The 18,242-nt window shown below is 42.2% G+C and overlaps 1 protein-coding gene across 1 annotated transcript in view; it reads left to right on the forward strand.

The window, feature by feature from the left end:
• LOC101859645 (mycocerosic acid synthase-like) overlaps positions 1-17,416 on the forward strand; it is an 18,908-nt gene extending 1,492 nt beyond the window's left edge. The window contains exons 4-7 of the mRNA XM_013083375.2: positions 1,526-1,729; positions 2,402-2,583; positions 3,379-3,553; positions 7,434-17,416. Of these exons, the coding sequence (XP_012938829.1) occupies positions 1,526-1,729; positions 2,402-2,583; positions 3,379-3,553; positions 7,434-14,269 (7,397 nt within the window). The 3' untranslated portion in view covers positions 14,270-17,416. The remainder of the gene's footprint in view (positions 1-1,525; positions 1,730-2,401; positions 2,584-3,378; positions 3,554-7,433) is intronic.
• The last annotated feature ends 826 nt before the right edge of the window (positions 17,417-18,242 follow it).

Here is an 18,242-nt window from a genome sequence, read left to right on the forward strand (position 1 = left end):
TACGTGAGTGCTTAGTGTTGGTTTCTGTGTCACCCTTACCTCCCACGGGGGTCGGCAGCCGGCCGCATGCGGTCAGAATGTGACGACCTCTTTGGGTGGCTAAAACAGCACCTGGACATGGATTGCTGATGCCTCTATAAATAAATAATTTATGATGGACCTCTTTGGGTTTGGTCCATAGCACATCTGGTCCGGGCCGGGTATTGTCTTGCATCAGCGGTCTGCGATACAGGTCTCCGTGCAGTCACTCGAATAATGCGTGTCGTAAGTCGTCGGGACTCACACAACATCTCGGGCAGGTGTCGTCTGGGGCAGAGCCTATCCTATTGAGTCCAGTTGAGCCTTTGGTAAAAAAAACCTGGTCGTACTGCCATATCCGCCTAGATCTAGGTGTTGTTTTTTGCCGTTGGGTCTGGATTGAGGATAGGCATTGGTAATCCGAAGTACCCAGCACCACGCAGAGATCGCTTATTTATCTTGTCTGGGGGGTTACGTAGTCTCCAAGACCTGGTATCTTATCCCACGTTGGGATACTTGGAAATTCTGGTCACAGTTTGTATTGGAACCTCAGATTTCCGTGTGGAAAATCAGGAAAATTGCCTCGTTCACCACGGGTGCTGAATCTCTATAACACAAGTATTATGTGTGGTTAACTACAAAGAAGACCTCGGCATTTCTTTTGACCATTTCCAAACAGAACCTATGCTTCTTGAAAGGCACTTCAAATACAACATAACAAGTTTATAGTACTATGCAGAAAATTAAGAATAATGTTTGCTGTACTGTGTTCAAAGCAGGTCATGTCACTTTCTGGGTTTAACGTAAAATGAGTAATATTATACCATGAATAGTGTTTGCATTTGGCAATTTTTTTTTCTCAGCAGAACAAACATTTTGAAAGCGTGTATTTTTTCTCAAGGTTTCAAATACAAGTAGTACAGCAATACATGCTTTTAAAAACCAACATAAACTGTGGTTGTCGTTGAAAATAGAAAGTAGGGTGATTCGGCTCTACCAATCACATCCAACATGAGTTGTCCATGATAGATTAGAGTAGAAAAAACACCGGTAAAACATAACATGCATCCATCGTTCTCACAAGGGGGTCAAACAGCAAGTCCGCTGTGTGCAAAAATGAACGCATTCCAGCGTCATTGTTGTGACGGTTAGCTTTTCGCTTTTGTACACAAACACGCACACACATACACAAACACTTACACACACACAATACACACACACACACACACACACACACACACACACATGCGCGCACACACACACGCGCGCACACACACGCACACACACACCAATACACCGCGCGCCCTCATAATTTTAGAAAAAACGTTCCTTCCATTCCCATGTGGGTAAGTCTATTTTCTTTGTACCTCTATGCATCTGTCTTATTAGGTCGATATGAACTTTAAAAGATACTAACGCCCCCCCCCCAAAAAAAAAACCCCCAACAAAAAACCAAAAAAAACACGCACACTTTAACGCAAACACACGCACTCACTTCTTGTTTCAGGAGCTATGAACGGCGACTACCGGGCTTTGTTCACCGCTAAATCTCCAATCGTGGGCAACTACACAGTGACTGGCATCTCCAACAGCATAATTTCTGCCCGTGTGTCCTTCACCTTCGACCTTCGAGGTCCTTCCATGACCCTAGATACAGCTTGCTCCTCTGCCCTGGTTGCCATTCACGTGGGTGCCCAAGCCCTTAGAACAGGTAAACACAACCATAACAATAATATAATATCATCTCTCTGCGTTGTGACTATCTTTGAAGTGTATTGCCAAGTCGTAAGATACACAATAGTACATTGATATTTACTCAACTGAAACGATATTATTTCGATTGAAGTGATTTCTTGAAGAAAAATTATCTAGGCTACCCCTTACTCTTATGTATTGCTCAGAGCGTCGTTATCTCACCTCACACCCCATCCTCACCCCTACAAAAAATAGGTAAATAAATGACATTAATAGAAAAATAAATTATTGAGAAAAACAAACAACTAGCAACCAATGATAAACCAGCCTTGACTTGGTGTCCCCAAGGTTAACGTCTATGGTCGGGCTGACTGCCGTCAAGAACACCACGAAGAAGCTTAAAGTAGATCCAAAACAATATTTAAAAATAACAATGTAGGTTAATGATCTGACCCACAGAGGCACAAAATGTACTGACAACTGGGTCATAATCACCAACTCCCACCCCTCCCCATCCCATCTCTCCTGGTTTGTCCTATTTTACCTTCCGGTCCCGACAAAACGTGACAAGGTTATGGCTTCCCATGACGCACACGAGTCCCCGTCTTCGTTTATCACTGTCAGCAGCACCACTGTCCGCACTTACCTGTGTCTGACACGCAATATTGCACTGCATTGTTCTACCTAGGTGACTGTGACCTTGCCCTGTGCGGTGGAACTAATTTCCTCATGTCTCCCGACGTGTTCGTTCATCTGAGCAAAGCCCACATGGTGTCACCCACCGGCCAGTGTTTCGCCTTCTCCGACAGCGCGGACGGATACACGAGAGGGGAGGGCTGCGGAATGGTCATCCTGAAAAGGCTCAAAGACGTAAGTCGCCCAATTAGTGCCAAAAGGAAAAGTAGGGCCCATTGATTCAGCACTAACAATATCACTAGTGTTTTCCTTTCGAATCCGTCTTCCCAGACTCCCACGTTAAACCCCGTAACACGCCATGCCAATCTATCTCTGTCTTCTTTACTCGTCCAACGGCACTCGTAGAAACGCTCGCTGTCTGCTTACTTTTACTGTTTCATCCTCTGTTGCCGTTAAGCGTTGAGGTCGCTGTCTGCATCTTTATGAATGGGAACCTCTCTTCTGTTATGGCGACTTATCGTAGAAGAAGAGTCAACAATGTTTGGATTGTTCTGACTAGTCGTTTACTTTTGGGTAATAGGTAGAATGGTACTTTATCCAAGATTTTCACCTATGGCTTTTGTTCTGAATCCCTAATTTACTTTCGATACTGAAAAGTGCCTTTCTCCGTTTTGGTAGTTTTGTTGCTTTACAGCCTCTCTTCCTATTCTGCTTTCTTCCCTGGGTATTAGATTGCTGTTATCGTGTCACTGCACCCCCTCCTTCACTAAGAATAATGTTATCTCAATTATGACAGATTAGCGACCCCGAGAGATTTCATATGTTTTACGATGTCTTATTTATTTCGCCCTGTCTTCTTGAAGGCCAAGTCCTACTTTCCCATGGGGCACTGAAATAGTTTCTAAAATGCCACAAATTTTGAGGCTGATAATGTTTTAATTATTTTCCCGACTCGTGAGTCTTTGATTAGAATAAAAGAATTCATCATTAAAAATCAACACGTTAACCTGTTATGCTTTACATTGCCAGGCGCTCCGCGACGGTGACCACATCTGGGCTACAATAGAGACAGGCTCCAACCAAGACGGTCACTCGGTGACACCAATCTCCGCCCCATCCGGCGATCAACAGCTCCGCCTTCTGGAGACTGTGTATCAGGACGCAGCCATGGATTTGGAAGGCATAGATTATATCGAGGCTCACGGTAAGAACTTATCACACATTACGGATACCCCTTCAATATGTCTGTGACTTAACGGTTGGGCTCTTTGCTTTATCTGGCTAAGATTCAAGTTCAATTTCGCGATATTCTAAACAGTATCTCCGTTTTTCTGTTGTGAGGTATCCCCCATAAAGACAGAAATACACGATTTGATAGCTGTTAATCTTGCTATTCGAATGCAAGACATTGATTTAGCTCTCAAGGCAGAGAAAGAAGCTATGACCACAGACTTTGGAAAGCATTCAGGTGTATGGCTTGAGGTAAAGAGCTTGGATGTAAATTGCTTTTTAGTTAATTTAAAAAAAAAGTGATACAACATGACGCGTTACTTGTACCTCCCGTTCCAGGGATCATGTGAAAATCTTTACATTGCGAGACCGACGCCATGAATATGAGGTCAGAATTCCCTTAGAAACGTCTTGAGCAATCAGGAAATATATGGGCGACAGATGTAATCCTTGAGAGATGTATTCTTTTAGCATTCCGGTTTACAGTTACATGAAGCGCACAGTTTATGTTCATTACTTTCGCGGCTTTCTTTTTGTTCGCTTTTCGTCAACTGACCGATATTTTAAAAAAATGTCCTAAATTATTAAAATGTGGTTGCCTCTACTACGTGTGGATGCTTTCCTTCACTACGACAAAAATACATCATCATCATCATCATCATCATCATCATCATCATCATCATCATCATCATCATCATCATCATCATCATCATCATCATCATCATCATTATTACCCACATACCCGATATTGCTATTAACATAAATTATGTCATCATCATCATTATAGTTAGCCTATTTTTAAAGACAAATGAAACACAACTGCCCCCGCTTAACCCCCCCCCCAACACACACACATAAAACATGAAACAAATAACAAATCCCCCCAAAACAGAAAAAAACCCGAAGAAAAGTTTCAATAAAGCGTCATCGTGGTATGCTAATACTTAAAGCCTCGGGGTTTAGCAGCACGACATTTATAGACAGTATGACTCCTAAAAGAAATTTCAAAATCACAATAAAAAAATAATCAAGTCTCGAGTCAGGGAAAGTCTCATGATGCCAGAATGTCTTTGTTTCGATAAACCGGTAACCACCGTGATTCTAAATTTACAAAAGACTTGCATCTTTGGGGGGGCTAAAAGTTATAGAATTTGAGTTGTAGGCATTTTTAGCTTCTTCAGCCTCTCCTACAACTATTGCATCGCACGGGCATGTTTATCACCACCATTTCGTCATAAAGTCAAAATTCTTTATCGGACGTTTTCTGAAAACGCAATTTCCCTCTATAATTTTTTTAAGAACTCCACCATTTTTCAAATGTCATGACATTTTCACAGAATGAAGAGAAGATGTAATACTAAAAAATTGTTTATTTAATTTTTTATATATCGAATAGATTTTTGTTGGTGGTGTCCGGAGTGTGGATTTTTACGGATTTTTCGCAAACTTGAATACTACTTCAGGAAAAAATTTATTTAAAATGTTCTAATTCGTTTACGAAAAAAACAACGGACACATTTTTAGATCTAATGTTTGCTGACCTGCATGCAAAAAAAACAACAACAACAACAAACAAAAACAACAATAAATTTCCATGAAAAATAAGTGCGGTATGTATTATGTAAGACATGTCAACAAAATCCAATATGGCCGCCGTATCCAAGGAAACGAAACTTTTTTTCTCAAATTTGATTGCAGATTTAAGACTCCTTACTATGCTTGTTATATGTGCGAAATTTGGCGAAATTTGGTCCACTAATAAGCGAGATAGCCTTCAGGTGTAGCCCCCCCTCAAAGAAGCTTATGAAGGGTATTTTTCTAAGTTTCGGTTAGCAGCGATAACAGTCTCATTTAATATAAAAAGAACCGTTCTATTGCTAAAATTATAATAGACAAATTGGTCTTGTAAATCCAGTACATGCTACCTTATCAAAGTTTATACTAGTTTAGTTCGTCGATATCGACTGTAACGAACATTCACCGGCGCCTGTACAGTAGCGGAAGACTCGAGTTTGACTCCAGTATGGGGAGATATTTTAAAAGAACGGAGTATCTCGGTCTTTCTGTTGGAAAGTCGTATCCGTCTGAAACCGGGTTGGCCTTGACGAGCAGGGTCCAAGCCTGCCTTGAAGATTATACAAATTTTGTTAATGGGAGCATAAAGCACCTTTAAAAAAGAGAAACACGTCAAGAGGAAAGCGAAAGTGTGGTTGAAGGGCGTTATTGGAAGGTCAAATTACTCTTTTTCCTTCTTTTGTCTCTGTCTATCTAACTAACTTTTACTGTGCACGAAATGACCTTTATTGTGCTGATTTTCTTTTCTTTTGTCATTTAAACCCAAAACACGAAAAAGGCCACTTAGTGTATGAAAAAAGCAAAATAGACACTAAAAAATGACATAAAATTATAAGAAAAAAAAAGAAATACTATGACCTACCACTGGTGCCCTCCAGCTATTTACGTGCAGCAATCGACTTATGTTTGCAGGTCACAAATTATTATATTCAGTGTAAGGTGATAAACTGCGTATATAATCCATTAAAGGACACAAAAACAAAGATTTACCGTACAACCTACTCGTAGAATTTAGAGCTTTGCACTATAATTGTTTACTTAAAAGAAATACCACAAACTCACCTTTTCACTTGTATTTTTCTTTCAAGGAAAGTGAGTGAGTGAGTGAGGGACTGTGCGTGCGTGTGTGTGTGTGTGTGTGTGTGTGTGTGTGTGTGTGTGTGTGTGTGTGTGTGTGTGTGTGTGTGAAAGAGAGAGAGATAGAGTGTATGTGTGTTTGTCGGTGTGTGTGTGTGTGTGTGTGTGTTAGAGCGAGAGAGAGAAAGAGAGAGAGAGAGAGAGAGAGAGAGAGAGAGAGAGAGAGAGAGAGAGAGAGAGAGAGAGAGAGAGTGTGTGTGTGTCTGTGTGTGAGTGTAAATGTGAGTGTGAGTGTGTGAGTGTGTGTGTGTGGGGGGGGGGGGGTATATTTTGTTCTTTCTTGGCAAAGGGAGGGGGAGGCGATGTCCTTGAAGTCATGGGTTCTCCCTAGCCTTTGCAGCATGGCAATTACAATGTACTTTGCGCTGAAGCGTTACCTCATCCTATAAAAATAATTTTAACAGATTAAAAAAAAAAGAACTAAAGTAGAATGGAAAAAACAGAAAAAACCACCAACAACAAAGCAAACAAAAGCAAACATATAAAATTTTGCAAGGAAATATTTGCTGTACCATTTTCCAGGGACAGACCCTGTCATGCGGTTAATGGATGACAATGGACACCCACTCTTGTCTAGTGAATTAAGAAAGCAATAAATCGTTGGTGTCTTGTGCGGCGTTTAGAACAATTAATTGTTTCTTTTTTTTAAAAATGTATATTTAGATGGATTTTTCTTTCTCTAAATAAAAGCAACATGAGCATAGGATGCATGCTGATGCATAGTTACACGTGCAGACAGATGACAGAACGTAAAAAAATGACAGGTACTGAACCACCCACAGGAAATTAGACGGAGTTGACAAATACTAACACGGTAAAGAATAAATCTGTGTTCAAGTTGCTCGTGTTAAAGATCCCTTGGTGGTCCAAAATCGATACGAGTAGGCTTCAACCGCCACCGGGACAAAATTCATAATTTCCTACCAACTAAAAATATTTAATGTGTCCCACGCGCTCATATGACCTTATGCCGATGTGAGAGCCGCAAAACGCTTTTAAAAACCCAAACCAAACAAACAGGGGGAGCGGAGACAGATTTAAAAAAAAAGGGGGGAGGTAGAAACAAAGAGGAAAGGCGTTGTTGATTTTATTACACGTACTTTTTAACCCGCTTCACTCATATTTCTTTTTTATGTTCAAAGGTACTGGGACATCGGCTGGTGATCCTGTAGAAGCGAAAGCGCTGGGCACATTCTTCCGCTCTAAGGGAACTACGAGGCAGCGCTATATCGGCTCCGTGAAAACAAACGTTGGCCATCTGGAATCGGCAGCTGGGACGGCAGGCCTCATCAAGGTTCTGCTAATGATGAAACACTCCAAAATAGCACCGTCACTCTTCTTCGACAGACCCAATCCCAAGATTGACTTCCCGGACCTAAATCTTCAAGTCCCAACAAAGGCTATGGACTGGCCCCGTCGTAACAAGATTGCGTGCGTAAACTCTTTTGGGTTTGGGGGGACAAATTGTCACGCCGTGGTCAAAGCGTTTGTCGAGCACGATCTAATGAGACGATCGAGCCAAAGCGAGGTTCTAAGCATTCCATGTATTGTCTGTTTCTCAGCTAAACATGAGAAGTCGTTGAAAGGAAGTATAGAAGACTTCGTGCAGCACCCAGAGGTAAGCTCTCTCGATGTTCACGATGTTTCCTATACCTCCACAGTGCGGCGAGATCATTACAATATCAGGTTTGCATGTGTGATTGAAGACATGTCTGAACTGTTGTCAAAGCTCAATGATCACATTCAGAAGGGGGAGAAAGGGATTGTTGCAAACAGAAGAGCGAAAGCGGTATTTGTTTTTTGTGGGATGGGCACAACCTGGAAGGGTATGTGTAAAGAGATGCTGGATGAGAGCTCTGCCTTCAGGGATGCAATAGTTCAGATTGATGAATATCTGTGTGAGTACGTTTCATGGTCTCTGATTACACGATTTGAGCAGGAAAGCTATTTCGACGACCCGGAATTTTCCCCCATTGCAATCTTTGCATGTCAGGTAGGTCTTGGCCGGGTGTGGGCATCTTTGGGAGTGACCCCAGCGTGTGTGGTAGGTCAGTCAGTGGGGGAAGTGGCAGCGGCCTTTTTTGCCGGAATTCTCTCTCTACGAGACGCTGTCAAAATTGTGTACTTCCGCACTACATTGATGGCCAAGGTTATTGGCGGCAAGATGGTCATCGTCAGAAACATGCTGGTGTCAAAGGTCAAGGAAGTTGTCAAAAACTTTCAAGGGCTAGCCAACGTTTCGCTGGAGTACAGCCCTGTTGCATGCGCTGTAAGTGGAAACAACAACATTATCACACAAGTCAAGCAAGAGCTTCAGTCCAAAGCCAGGTCTATCGGCGCCCAGATACAGTTGATCGATCTCCAGGTGCCAGTGGCCTATCACAGCCACCATGTGGATGGTTGTAAGGAGGACCTGAAACAAGCTCTATCGGACATCACTCCAAACCCACCTGATGTTGATATGATCTCTTCAGTGTTGGCCGAACCGGTCATGGGTCCACTGGACGCTGATTACTGGGTTAGCAACATGAGAGAACCTGTGCGTTTCTACGAAGCTGTACAGAAAACTGTGACCAAAGGTTCCAAAAACGTGTACATTGAGATTGGTCCGAAACCTGTTCTCAGGGCACATTCGGGCGACATCTTCCCACAGGACATCGTGGTGCCTATTGTCTCTATGTACAAACAGCCAGAGTGGAAGATTTTCTTGCAAGCTGTGGTGAGTCTCTATGAACAAGGCTTCAACATAAAGTGGAAGAATCTTCCCACAAAAGGCACAGTTGTGACGTGTATTCCACGCTACAGCTTCAACCCTCGGAGGGTTCTCCAGTTATGCGAGTCAGCGCACATGATTCTGTCTGGTGTGCACTACATGAGAAAAGAGCACCCTTTTGTATACAAAGTGGACACAACCAATGAGTTCAAGACAATCATAACTGCCCTGACATTTCCCTCCGTGTATGACCACATCGTCTCTGGTATGCTTATCATTCCTGGGGCTTTGTACGCAGAGATTGGCTTTGCGGTCGCGATGCACAATGACAGCATGGATGCACCTCTCTACTCAGTGTCGGTGCGGTTTGAACAGCCTTGTTCCTTTTCCAGAGATGGTGCTGTTGAACTGGACATTGAAGTGAAGCCTTCACCCGCCAAAGGAGTCGGCGTAGAGAAATACCAGAGCTACAAGCTGGCAGCTGTACAGGGGAATAAGACTTTTGCCAACATCCACTTGCAGGCCCACAACATGCCGAAGCACTCACCTGCTATCAACATCCGACACATAGAAGCACGCTGTACACAGATGGTGAAGCGAGAAGAAATCTATGATTCCCTCAAAAGTTTTGGCTTCACTTACGGTCCTGGCTACTCTCTGCTCATGTACGCCCTGAAAAGTTCACAAGAATGTCTGGCCAAGATTTTTGTCCCCAGGGCCATGTTCATGGAAATCGGTGGAACAACAATCCACCCATCTATCCTGGATGGCATGGTACAGACGTCAGTGTTGCTGATGAACACAATGGATGAAGCTCGGGATTTGTTGCCTAGGTCAATAGGAAAGCTCACATGCTATCGGCCAACCGAAGAGGAAATGTATATCTACACCACTCTCAAGTGCTCGGACAGAACTTTGACTCTCTACGACATCAAACTCACAACGCTGTGGGGCGAAGTCATTGCTGATCTGGAGGACTTGGCCATCAAATCTCTGACCGATAAATCGGATGCGGTTCAAGACATGTACAGATGCTACTGGAAGCTTCAGAAATCGAATTACACCGGTGAGGAAACAAAGGAGCCGAAAGCGCTCTACGTCACGGACAGTGTACCTGAAGGCACACCGACAGCGCTCATGAAGAGATGTCTCGTTTATGATCCCCAGGAACAGACTTCAGACTACCTTCAGAACACGTTGGACACAATGCTCAAAAACACAGCAGAACCGTTTGAACTCATCATATTTCTTCCGAATTTGAAGATGGATGACTCTGAAGATGCTTATGATGTGCACACAAAGATTTTGAATTCTTGTATGTTGCTCAAGTTCTTGTATAAATATGCCTTTGACAAATCGCTCACCATCCCCTTGTGTTTGTTCACACAAAGAGCCTTTCTCCCCGAAGACGTTACAACAGAAACAGAGAATGTTAACCCTCTCATGACAGCTCTGTGGGGAATGACCCGATGTGTGCTGAAGGAACAAATCTACACAAACTTCGCGAGCGTCGACCTTCACCTGCCCGAAGGAAAGCTCTGTCTAGACTTTGTCACATCAATTACCGACTTGATCCTCAGTGACGAGGCTCTCAAGGGCTACCCTGAGTTCATGGTCACGGAGAAAGACATTTTCGTGAACCAGTTCATTGCTGTGGAACCGGACACCGTAGTACCAACTTTTCGCCACAACTTTGCTGACACGTCGCAGAATGTAATATTTTTGAGCCGCGAGCCATCTGTTCTAACGGACAGTTTTGCTGTTTATCACAAACCCCAAGAGAAGGTAGAGCAAGCTTCATACATCAGCATTGATGTGTCCACAACAGCCTTCCAGAGCCCCCTGTTGTATAACATGACCATGCTCTATAGTACAATGGAAAAGAGGATATCGCAGAAAGGAAATGGGTATCCGTTGTTTGCTCTTGAGAACATAGGCACCGGCAATGCTCCAGTGAACGGTAAAAAACAAACTGACCACAAGGTGCCTCTCATTTCGTGCTATCCAGTTCCTACGGGAACCAAAATAAAAGTCCCTGCCTCCACCACAGTTACTGCAGACATGATTCCGGACTACGTGCCCGGAGATCTCTCCAGGCTTGTTTTGTTGTGGTGTCTTCAAGACCTGGTTCTCACGCCAACTGCAACAATCTTGGCTTCCTCTGCAACTGCGAAATTTGGAGAAGCTTTGCTGTGCATGCTGATGAGCCGAAGGAAACCAAAACCTGTGCAAATGAACTTGGTGGTTGTTGAAGAACTCAATAATGTTGAGTCCATGGGAGAAACTGTGGTATCTTTGGTCCTCACAGAAGAGACCGTTGTTCCGATTCTGGCGAAAAGATGGCCAATGGCAAAACACTTCATAACGGTCTCCTCTTTGCTACAAGATTCAGCGCGAGCTCCGATTGCCTTCTTCCTGCCAAGCGTTCAGGTCGATCTACTTGACACGAACATGGTGTTCCACCCCCAGAATCTTGCTTCTACGGTACCCAAAGTGAAGAAGTGGATGAGAAAGCATGCATCTTTGATGAACAGGGTGGCAGGCTGTCTTCATAAAGCACCAAGCTCATATCCTGTGTTCAAAACAGCCGTTTCTGATCTAGATGAACTGTTAGAAGTGCAGATCATCCAAATGAAGAGTCCATTGGTGCGTATGGAGAAATCAGAGCTGTTCCGCCAGGATGCCATTTACATAGTGGTCGGTGGCCTCACAGGGCTCGGTTGGCTCTTTGTTAAATTTTTGTCTAGCAACGGGGCAGGAAACATTGCTATTTTGAACAGGAGACAGGCTTCAGCGGAACAAAACAAGGACATCGAAGATCTGATAACAGCCGAAGATTGCAATATCAAGGCTTTCCAAGGGGATGTCACTAACCTGGATTCTCTGAAAACATCTTTCAAAAACATGCTTAATTCGTTCCGTGGCTCCGTGATAAAGGGGGTCTTTTTCGGTGCAGCTGTTGTGAACGATCAACTCCTTGTTGATGTTGATCCAAAAACATTCTCAAAGGTCCTGGCACCGAAAGTGATGGGTGTATGGAACTTGCATCAGCTAACAAAAGATCTTCCCCTAGACTATTTCATAATGCATTCCTCTATCACCTCTGCCCTCGGTAATGCTGGGCAAGCCAACTACGGAGCTGGTAATGCTTTCATGGACGGCATTGCTCACTATCGCAGACACAAGAAACTCTCTGGGCAAAGTATCAACTGGGGAGCCCTGGATACAGGAATCCTTAGCAACTATACAGAAGCCAAGAAGTTTCTGGAAAACCAAGGTTTCATACTCATGACAGAGGAGGACATCACAGCTGTGATCATTCCCATTTTGTTATTAGACTGGGCACAGATTGTTCCTTGTACTTTCGACGAGGAAATTCTTGTCAAACGTGTGAAAAGAGACATGCTCGTGCCTTTTCAGTACAGGCTTATGTCAATGCTCGGGTCTGCAACAGAAGAAGTGAAAATTGAGGAGGATATTCTGCTCGCTCTGAAAACAGCACGCGAATTGCCTCCAGACCAGCGAGTGGATGTTTACGAGCGATACGTCACAGCTTTGGCTACCCAGGTTCTTAGCGCCGAGGATGGAACCATCAAGACAGATACCAGCCTCATTGACATTGGGATGGACTCCATCGTTGGCATGACGATGATCAACCAGATCTACAAGGAACTTCACTGCAGACTACCTGCTATTGTCTTTATCACCAATGACCCCACCGTTCGCTCGATTGCCCAGGCGATTGATGATGTCTTGTCAGGAAAGATGGCGGAAGGTTCCGAATTCGGCCCTGACATGGAACAGTTGGCCATAGCTGCAGCGGAAAATGAAAGTGGTGATGCCCCAATGAAGAAGGAAGAGGTACCCGCACTGCCTGCACCCCCTGAAAAGGTGAAAAGTTTCACAGCATCAGTGGTTGAGTCGAGCCAACTGGTGATATACAAACGCCATCCGAGGAAGTCGTACCTACACGGGATTGTTGATGTGGAGCTTCCCAAAGCGCGCCAAGATCCCGAAGCGCTAAAACTTGCAATCATTAAAGTCTTGGAGATGCACCCAGCTGCTTGTTTTGCCTTTAAAGAAGACAGTTCTAAGAGAAATACCATTTTCAACTTTGAAAAGAAAATTCTCTCACCTGAAGAAGCTATGGACTTCCGTGTGATGCCTTCTACCGAGGAGAATCTGCAGCAGTATTGTGAAGAAGTTTTTGAGTTCAAAGGAAAGGGACCTATGAGGTTTATCATGCGACAAGGGAACCGAGCTCTGGTAAGAATCGTTTTCCACAAAGCAGTCTTCGATTTTCGATCGGTGCACTCATTTGTGAAAGACTTGTCCGCCATCCTTCATTCCGAGGATAACAAACCCCCAACTGAGAAGATTCAACCAGACAAATATATCATCCGACAAGATGACCTGAGCACTGAACTGAACAAAGTGTATAAGTCAAAATCGGAAGCTCTAACCCATTTTTGGGCAAAAACATTAAACCACGACGTTGGAAACACTTCTCTGAAGGCTCATAAGATACAGTATCCTCCAAAACCACTGGAAGCAACGAATGCTGCGCAGCGCATTCTGCTTTCGCCTGACCTCACTCGTAAACTCACGGCCTTTATACGCACCCACAAAGTTTCACTCTTGGGCATAGTGGCCAGCTGCTACCAGATTCTTCTTCACGTCCTCACTGGAAAATCAACATTAAGCCTGATCTTCCCCGTGGACCTCCGACGCTTCAACAAGGACATTAGCGGGAATGTTGGGAACTTTTCCAACGAGATTCCTCTGCCTGTGACACTTGATTCCACCACTAAACTTACCCTCGTTGAGTTTATAGTGGCCAACAACAACAAGGTACAGCAACACATTGACCATGGAATGCTACCTTTCACTTACTTTCAAAGTCTGGCCGAGAGAGTGATGGAGGTGTTTCATCAGAGCCCACACGGTATCTGCATTGAAATGACATCGCCAGAGAATATTCAATATGTGATGAGCAAAACAACTCACCAGCCTCCTGTGCTTCCTATTGGTATGGAGACAAACTTGTTTGTACAGCACCACTTGCACTCAGGGATTGTCTCCCTCGATCTGGGCTACAAAACGTGCCTCATGAGTGGAGCAAAAGCGGAAGTCCTCCTGAAAAACATGGCGGCTCTCCTTACTTGCGTAGTGGACAAGCCCAAACTGCAATTGGGAAACATGAAAAAATATACCGACGACCTGGACACTAATTTTGATACAAAAGGATCATGCACCATTTTGTAGAAAACAAAACAAAATAAGACAAACTAACAAAAAAAGAGAAAGAAGGATAGAAAGAAAATAAAAAGACAGAAAGATGAAAAGACCCCCCAAAAAATCATCAAACGTAAAAAAAATGAAGGGGGGTTGGGGTGGGGTCGTTATCTACAAGAGAGTATTCAATAAACCAAGAATGAAGGCAGAGCTGAATATCCTCTATTAGAACTTCGGTTATGTTGCTTGTTTCTGGAATATCAAATGCACTCACGTTAAAGCTTGACTGAGATATTCCTTCGCAGATGTTTTCTCCCTTTCCAGTACAGATATCAAAATCGTCAAGTGGGTTTTTTAATTTTTAAAAATTGCTCTTAAGTTCATATCTCTTTGATGAACCCCAAAAATGAAGACTTGGTGGGGTTCTGTTTCTGTATTTTGTTCTGTCCTCTTGTACCGTAAGGTGTCGATTAGATTTGGCAGGGTGCATGTTCCCGTTTAACACATCATTGAAAAGTGAGTTGAGCGAGTTCATGTCTATATCTTAATACTTATAACTGATATGTGAATGGCACTTAGAGATAGCGGTGTAGTAACAGACTCAAGTGCAATGTGTCTCCTTGGGAACTAAACTGGGATGAGGAAAAGAACCCATCTGACTGCCAAGGGAATTATTATAAAGTCACAATGAGTCTTTAGCGGGCGCAGCTAGAAACGTTATCTCTATATACTATTTATGTAAGTTTAGACTCCAAGATTTATGCACAAGCTCTTTTCACAATTTACTACTGCCCCTCCCGGAGAAGAATGAGTTTTATAAATTCATAAAATGTGAATGTTGTTGAAAATTCGAGCATATGATTACTCATCACACAGGATTGTGTGTACAGCTTTCGTTCCTGTTGCTCTAGCAGCACAGTCTTGTAGTGGTTCGTAAGCGGAATAGTCATCAGTTCGAAAGATAAGTTTTATTATGCGGAATGCTACATTCGTTTTCTTTCATCGAAAAATGTTGGTTATGATATACATATACTTTGCTTCTTACTTTATCTTGCAGTGTACCGTACGCTTAAGGGACTTGAGTCGCCGATAGGAAGTAAAGCCTATAAAGATCATACTATCAATGTGAACTCTTGTTATCATTGTAATGACATAGGTTTTTGTCAGTGACTGACTAAGTTATACTGGTGAAGACAATGGTTTTGGTGCATGAATAACAATGATTGTTTACAGGGACAAGAGGGCGAGACATGGTGTATAAAACAGCTGGTTTTGGGTGTGTGTTTACCAACAATGTTTACAATACATGTATTATTCCCCCCTTCCCCGTTGTTTAAGCTTATGTATGATGCACAAACAATCTCTTTGTCCTGAGTTCAAATACGTTTACATGTCCATGTAACCAACGTCTGTTTTCTTTTCTCTTTAAAAAAATTCCTTTTCGACTTGTTTTTTTTTTATATTCCTGCCATGTTTCTACAATGTTGAACCTTAGATTGCTGTCAGTTCCTATTGATGAGCACTTCACGGACTCTGTATACAGTGAACTTGGCGGTAGATGTATATTTGACGACCCAATCTTAAAATAAATTTAAGACGTCATTTTTACATAACATTACAACGACCCATATTATGTGGTCCCGTTAAAAAGAAGGGGGGTGGGGAGGGGGATGTGCGTAGTAAGTCTAGTTAGTTCCGAATGGAGAGCTTTACTAGACTATTACCTTCTTTATTTTCATGAGATTTAATATAATGTTTAGGGGATGTGTTGAAAACTTTGTTTTTGTTGATCCCCCTTCTGTTGCACTGTATATTAGAAGGACAGTTGGGTATTGTTCAAATGATTTTTTAAAAAAAAGGATAAATGGTTTGAAGTTTGTTCGTTTTGTTTTGTTTTCTTTTATAATTGTGTCCATAATTCTTGTAAAGCCTACTCTGCAGCTCCACGACAGAATCTCTTATTTCGTAGTACTGTCAAAGAATGTATAATATTCACAAAATAACCCACCTTTCTATGTGATACAAAAAAAAAAGAAAGAAAAGAAAGAACCCCCCCCCCCCCCCACCTTTCTCAAAACAACAGCATCAAAAAGATTACAATTAACGCTCTCAATAGTACTGGTACCGACATCTATTATTATTATTGTTGCTCACAGGATACTACATTGTTTATACTGAAGGGCTTACCTGGGGCAAAAACAACAGGAATAAGAGCAAAGATGGTGCTTAATGCCCTGTATTCAAGAAGCAAAATTATTACCACCGGTCTTCATCAGCACCCTTGACAGCCCATCTATTTGACAGCCTATTTTTTTAGCGTTCGAACCATCTTGCAGTATACAATTTTGGGTCTCTGATATAGCTCTGAAGTAAATAGGTAGTTATCCCTTGATATAATTATTACAATTGTTGGCTCACATATTGCATAACCAAGATATCATGAATTATATTAGCCTGCGTGTAGGCATATACATTGTCTAGCACGCCCATAGCGAAATCGGTAGAACGCGGAAGTCGTTTCATTATGCACGAATTGTCTTGTGTATGCGTTTTAAATACGAAAAATATACTCGTGTAAAAGAAAAAATTCCGGCCTTTAAAATCTATTCGTTTTGTGTGTGCATTTCGCTATGTGCGTATATATGATATGTGACAACATATAAACTGATATGAAAACAAGCATTGATGTGGTACAATTGAAGTCGCAAAGTAACATGCAAATGTTTATGTTTGTGGCTCATACTTGCTATCTAACATTGTTTTTATTTGTTTGCATTGGTGTCATCTTTACCCACTCTTGTGCGTTTTATTATTTTTTATTCTTGTGAATGTACGACAATACACAAAATTGGCCGTACAACTAATTTTTATGAGTTCTCATTGTATCACATTTTTTAAAGATTAATTTCTTTTATCTCTGTTGTTCATTCATTTTCGTTTTTGTAAATGACCCATCCTAAGTGTCAAACTTACAGTAAATGAGGAATTATATACTGTCGTTTGAATTGAAAACATAAGAACGAACAAACTCACATTTCGTTGCAAATTGGGAAGAAAATTCCAACTTTTTCTGTTCAAATTGTCCAGTCTCATTATGTTTGCGTATTCATTGAATACAAAGACACAATAGAAACCCAAGACAGAAATATATTAAAGGGAATTTTCATTTGATTCGAACTTGACAGCAAAAGTCAATTTCACTCGTTAACATTTGTACGCATATACTATATTTTTCTTTCAAAATGCAGTATGGCTGGTGACTCTTTTCTTTTCAATGATTACATTATATCTAAATTAAAATGTATTAAGTCGTTGTCCGCAATACTGCAAGTATTGAGTTTTATGATTGTCCTCAAACACGACTGCGTCATTTCAACACCATTTAATATTGCAGCTTTGTCATATCAATACACGTCCACCGGTATCTTGCGCGATTCGTAAAAACCCAGTCAGATTCAAGATCACCATAGACATAGTGTTTGTAGGATTTGTTTTAAAGGAGTACAGTACATCCAAGTACATTGTATACGGGTGATTCATGTTTGTCGAAGTAGGAGGAGTCGACACCGAGCCGTGCTTATCATTCTGTAATAAGGTCGTCTCGGTTGACACCATTTGACGTGTTAACATTCGACATCAGAATATCACTGTGCATCTTAGCGTACAAGAAGTACGCTAGGCTGTGTATACAATATGGTATAGTAAGTTCCACTCGAATGTCCAAGTCAGATAAGAAGTCAAAGGTCGAATTTTTCCATCTAGAACAAATAGCATTACTACCTATCGACTATTATTGTAAGCACATCCTTTACAGAACATGGACAGGCAGCACGGAAGCCTGGAATGTTTGTCTGACGCTTTGGTTCAGCTCTGATTTCTTTTGTACTGTAATGGATTCTGTTTGAGTGTCTTTTCTCACTTGGTTTCCATTTTTCTTTCAAACGAGGAGTGGGGGGTGGGGGGGGGGGGGGGGGAAGAGCAGTTGATGTATTTTGGGTGGTGA

This window comes from Aplysia californica, unplaced genomic scaffold (genome assembly GCF_000002075.1).
Source record: "Aplysia californica isolate F4 #8 unplaced genomic scaffold, AplCal3.0 scaffold00228, whole genome shotgun sequence".
In the NCBI taxonomy this organism is placed as follows: domain Eukaryota; kingdom Metazoa; phylum Mollusca; class Gastropoda; order Aplysiida; family Aplysiidae; genus Aplysia; species Aplysia californica.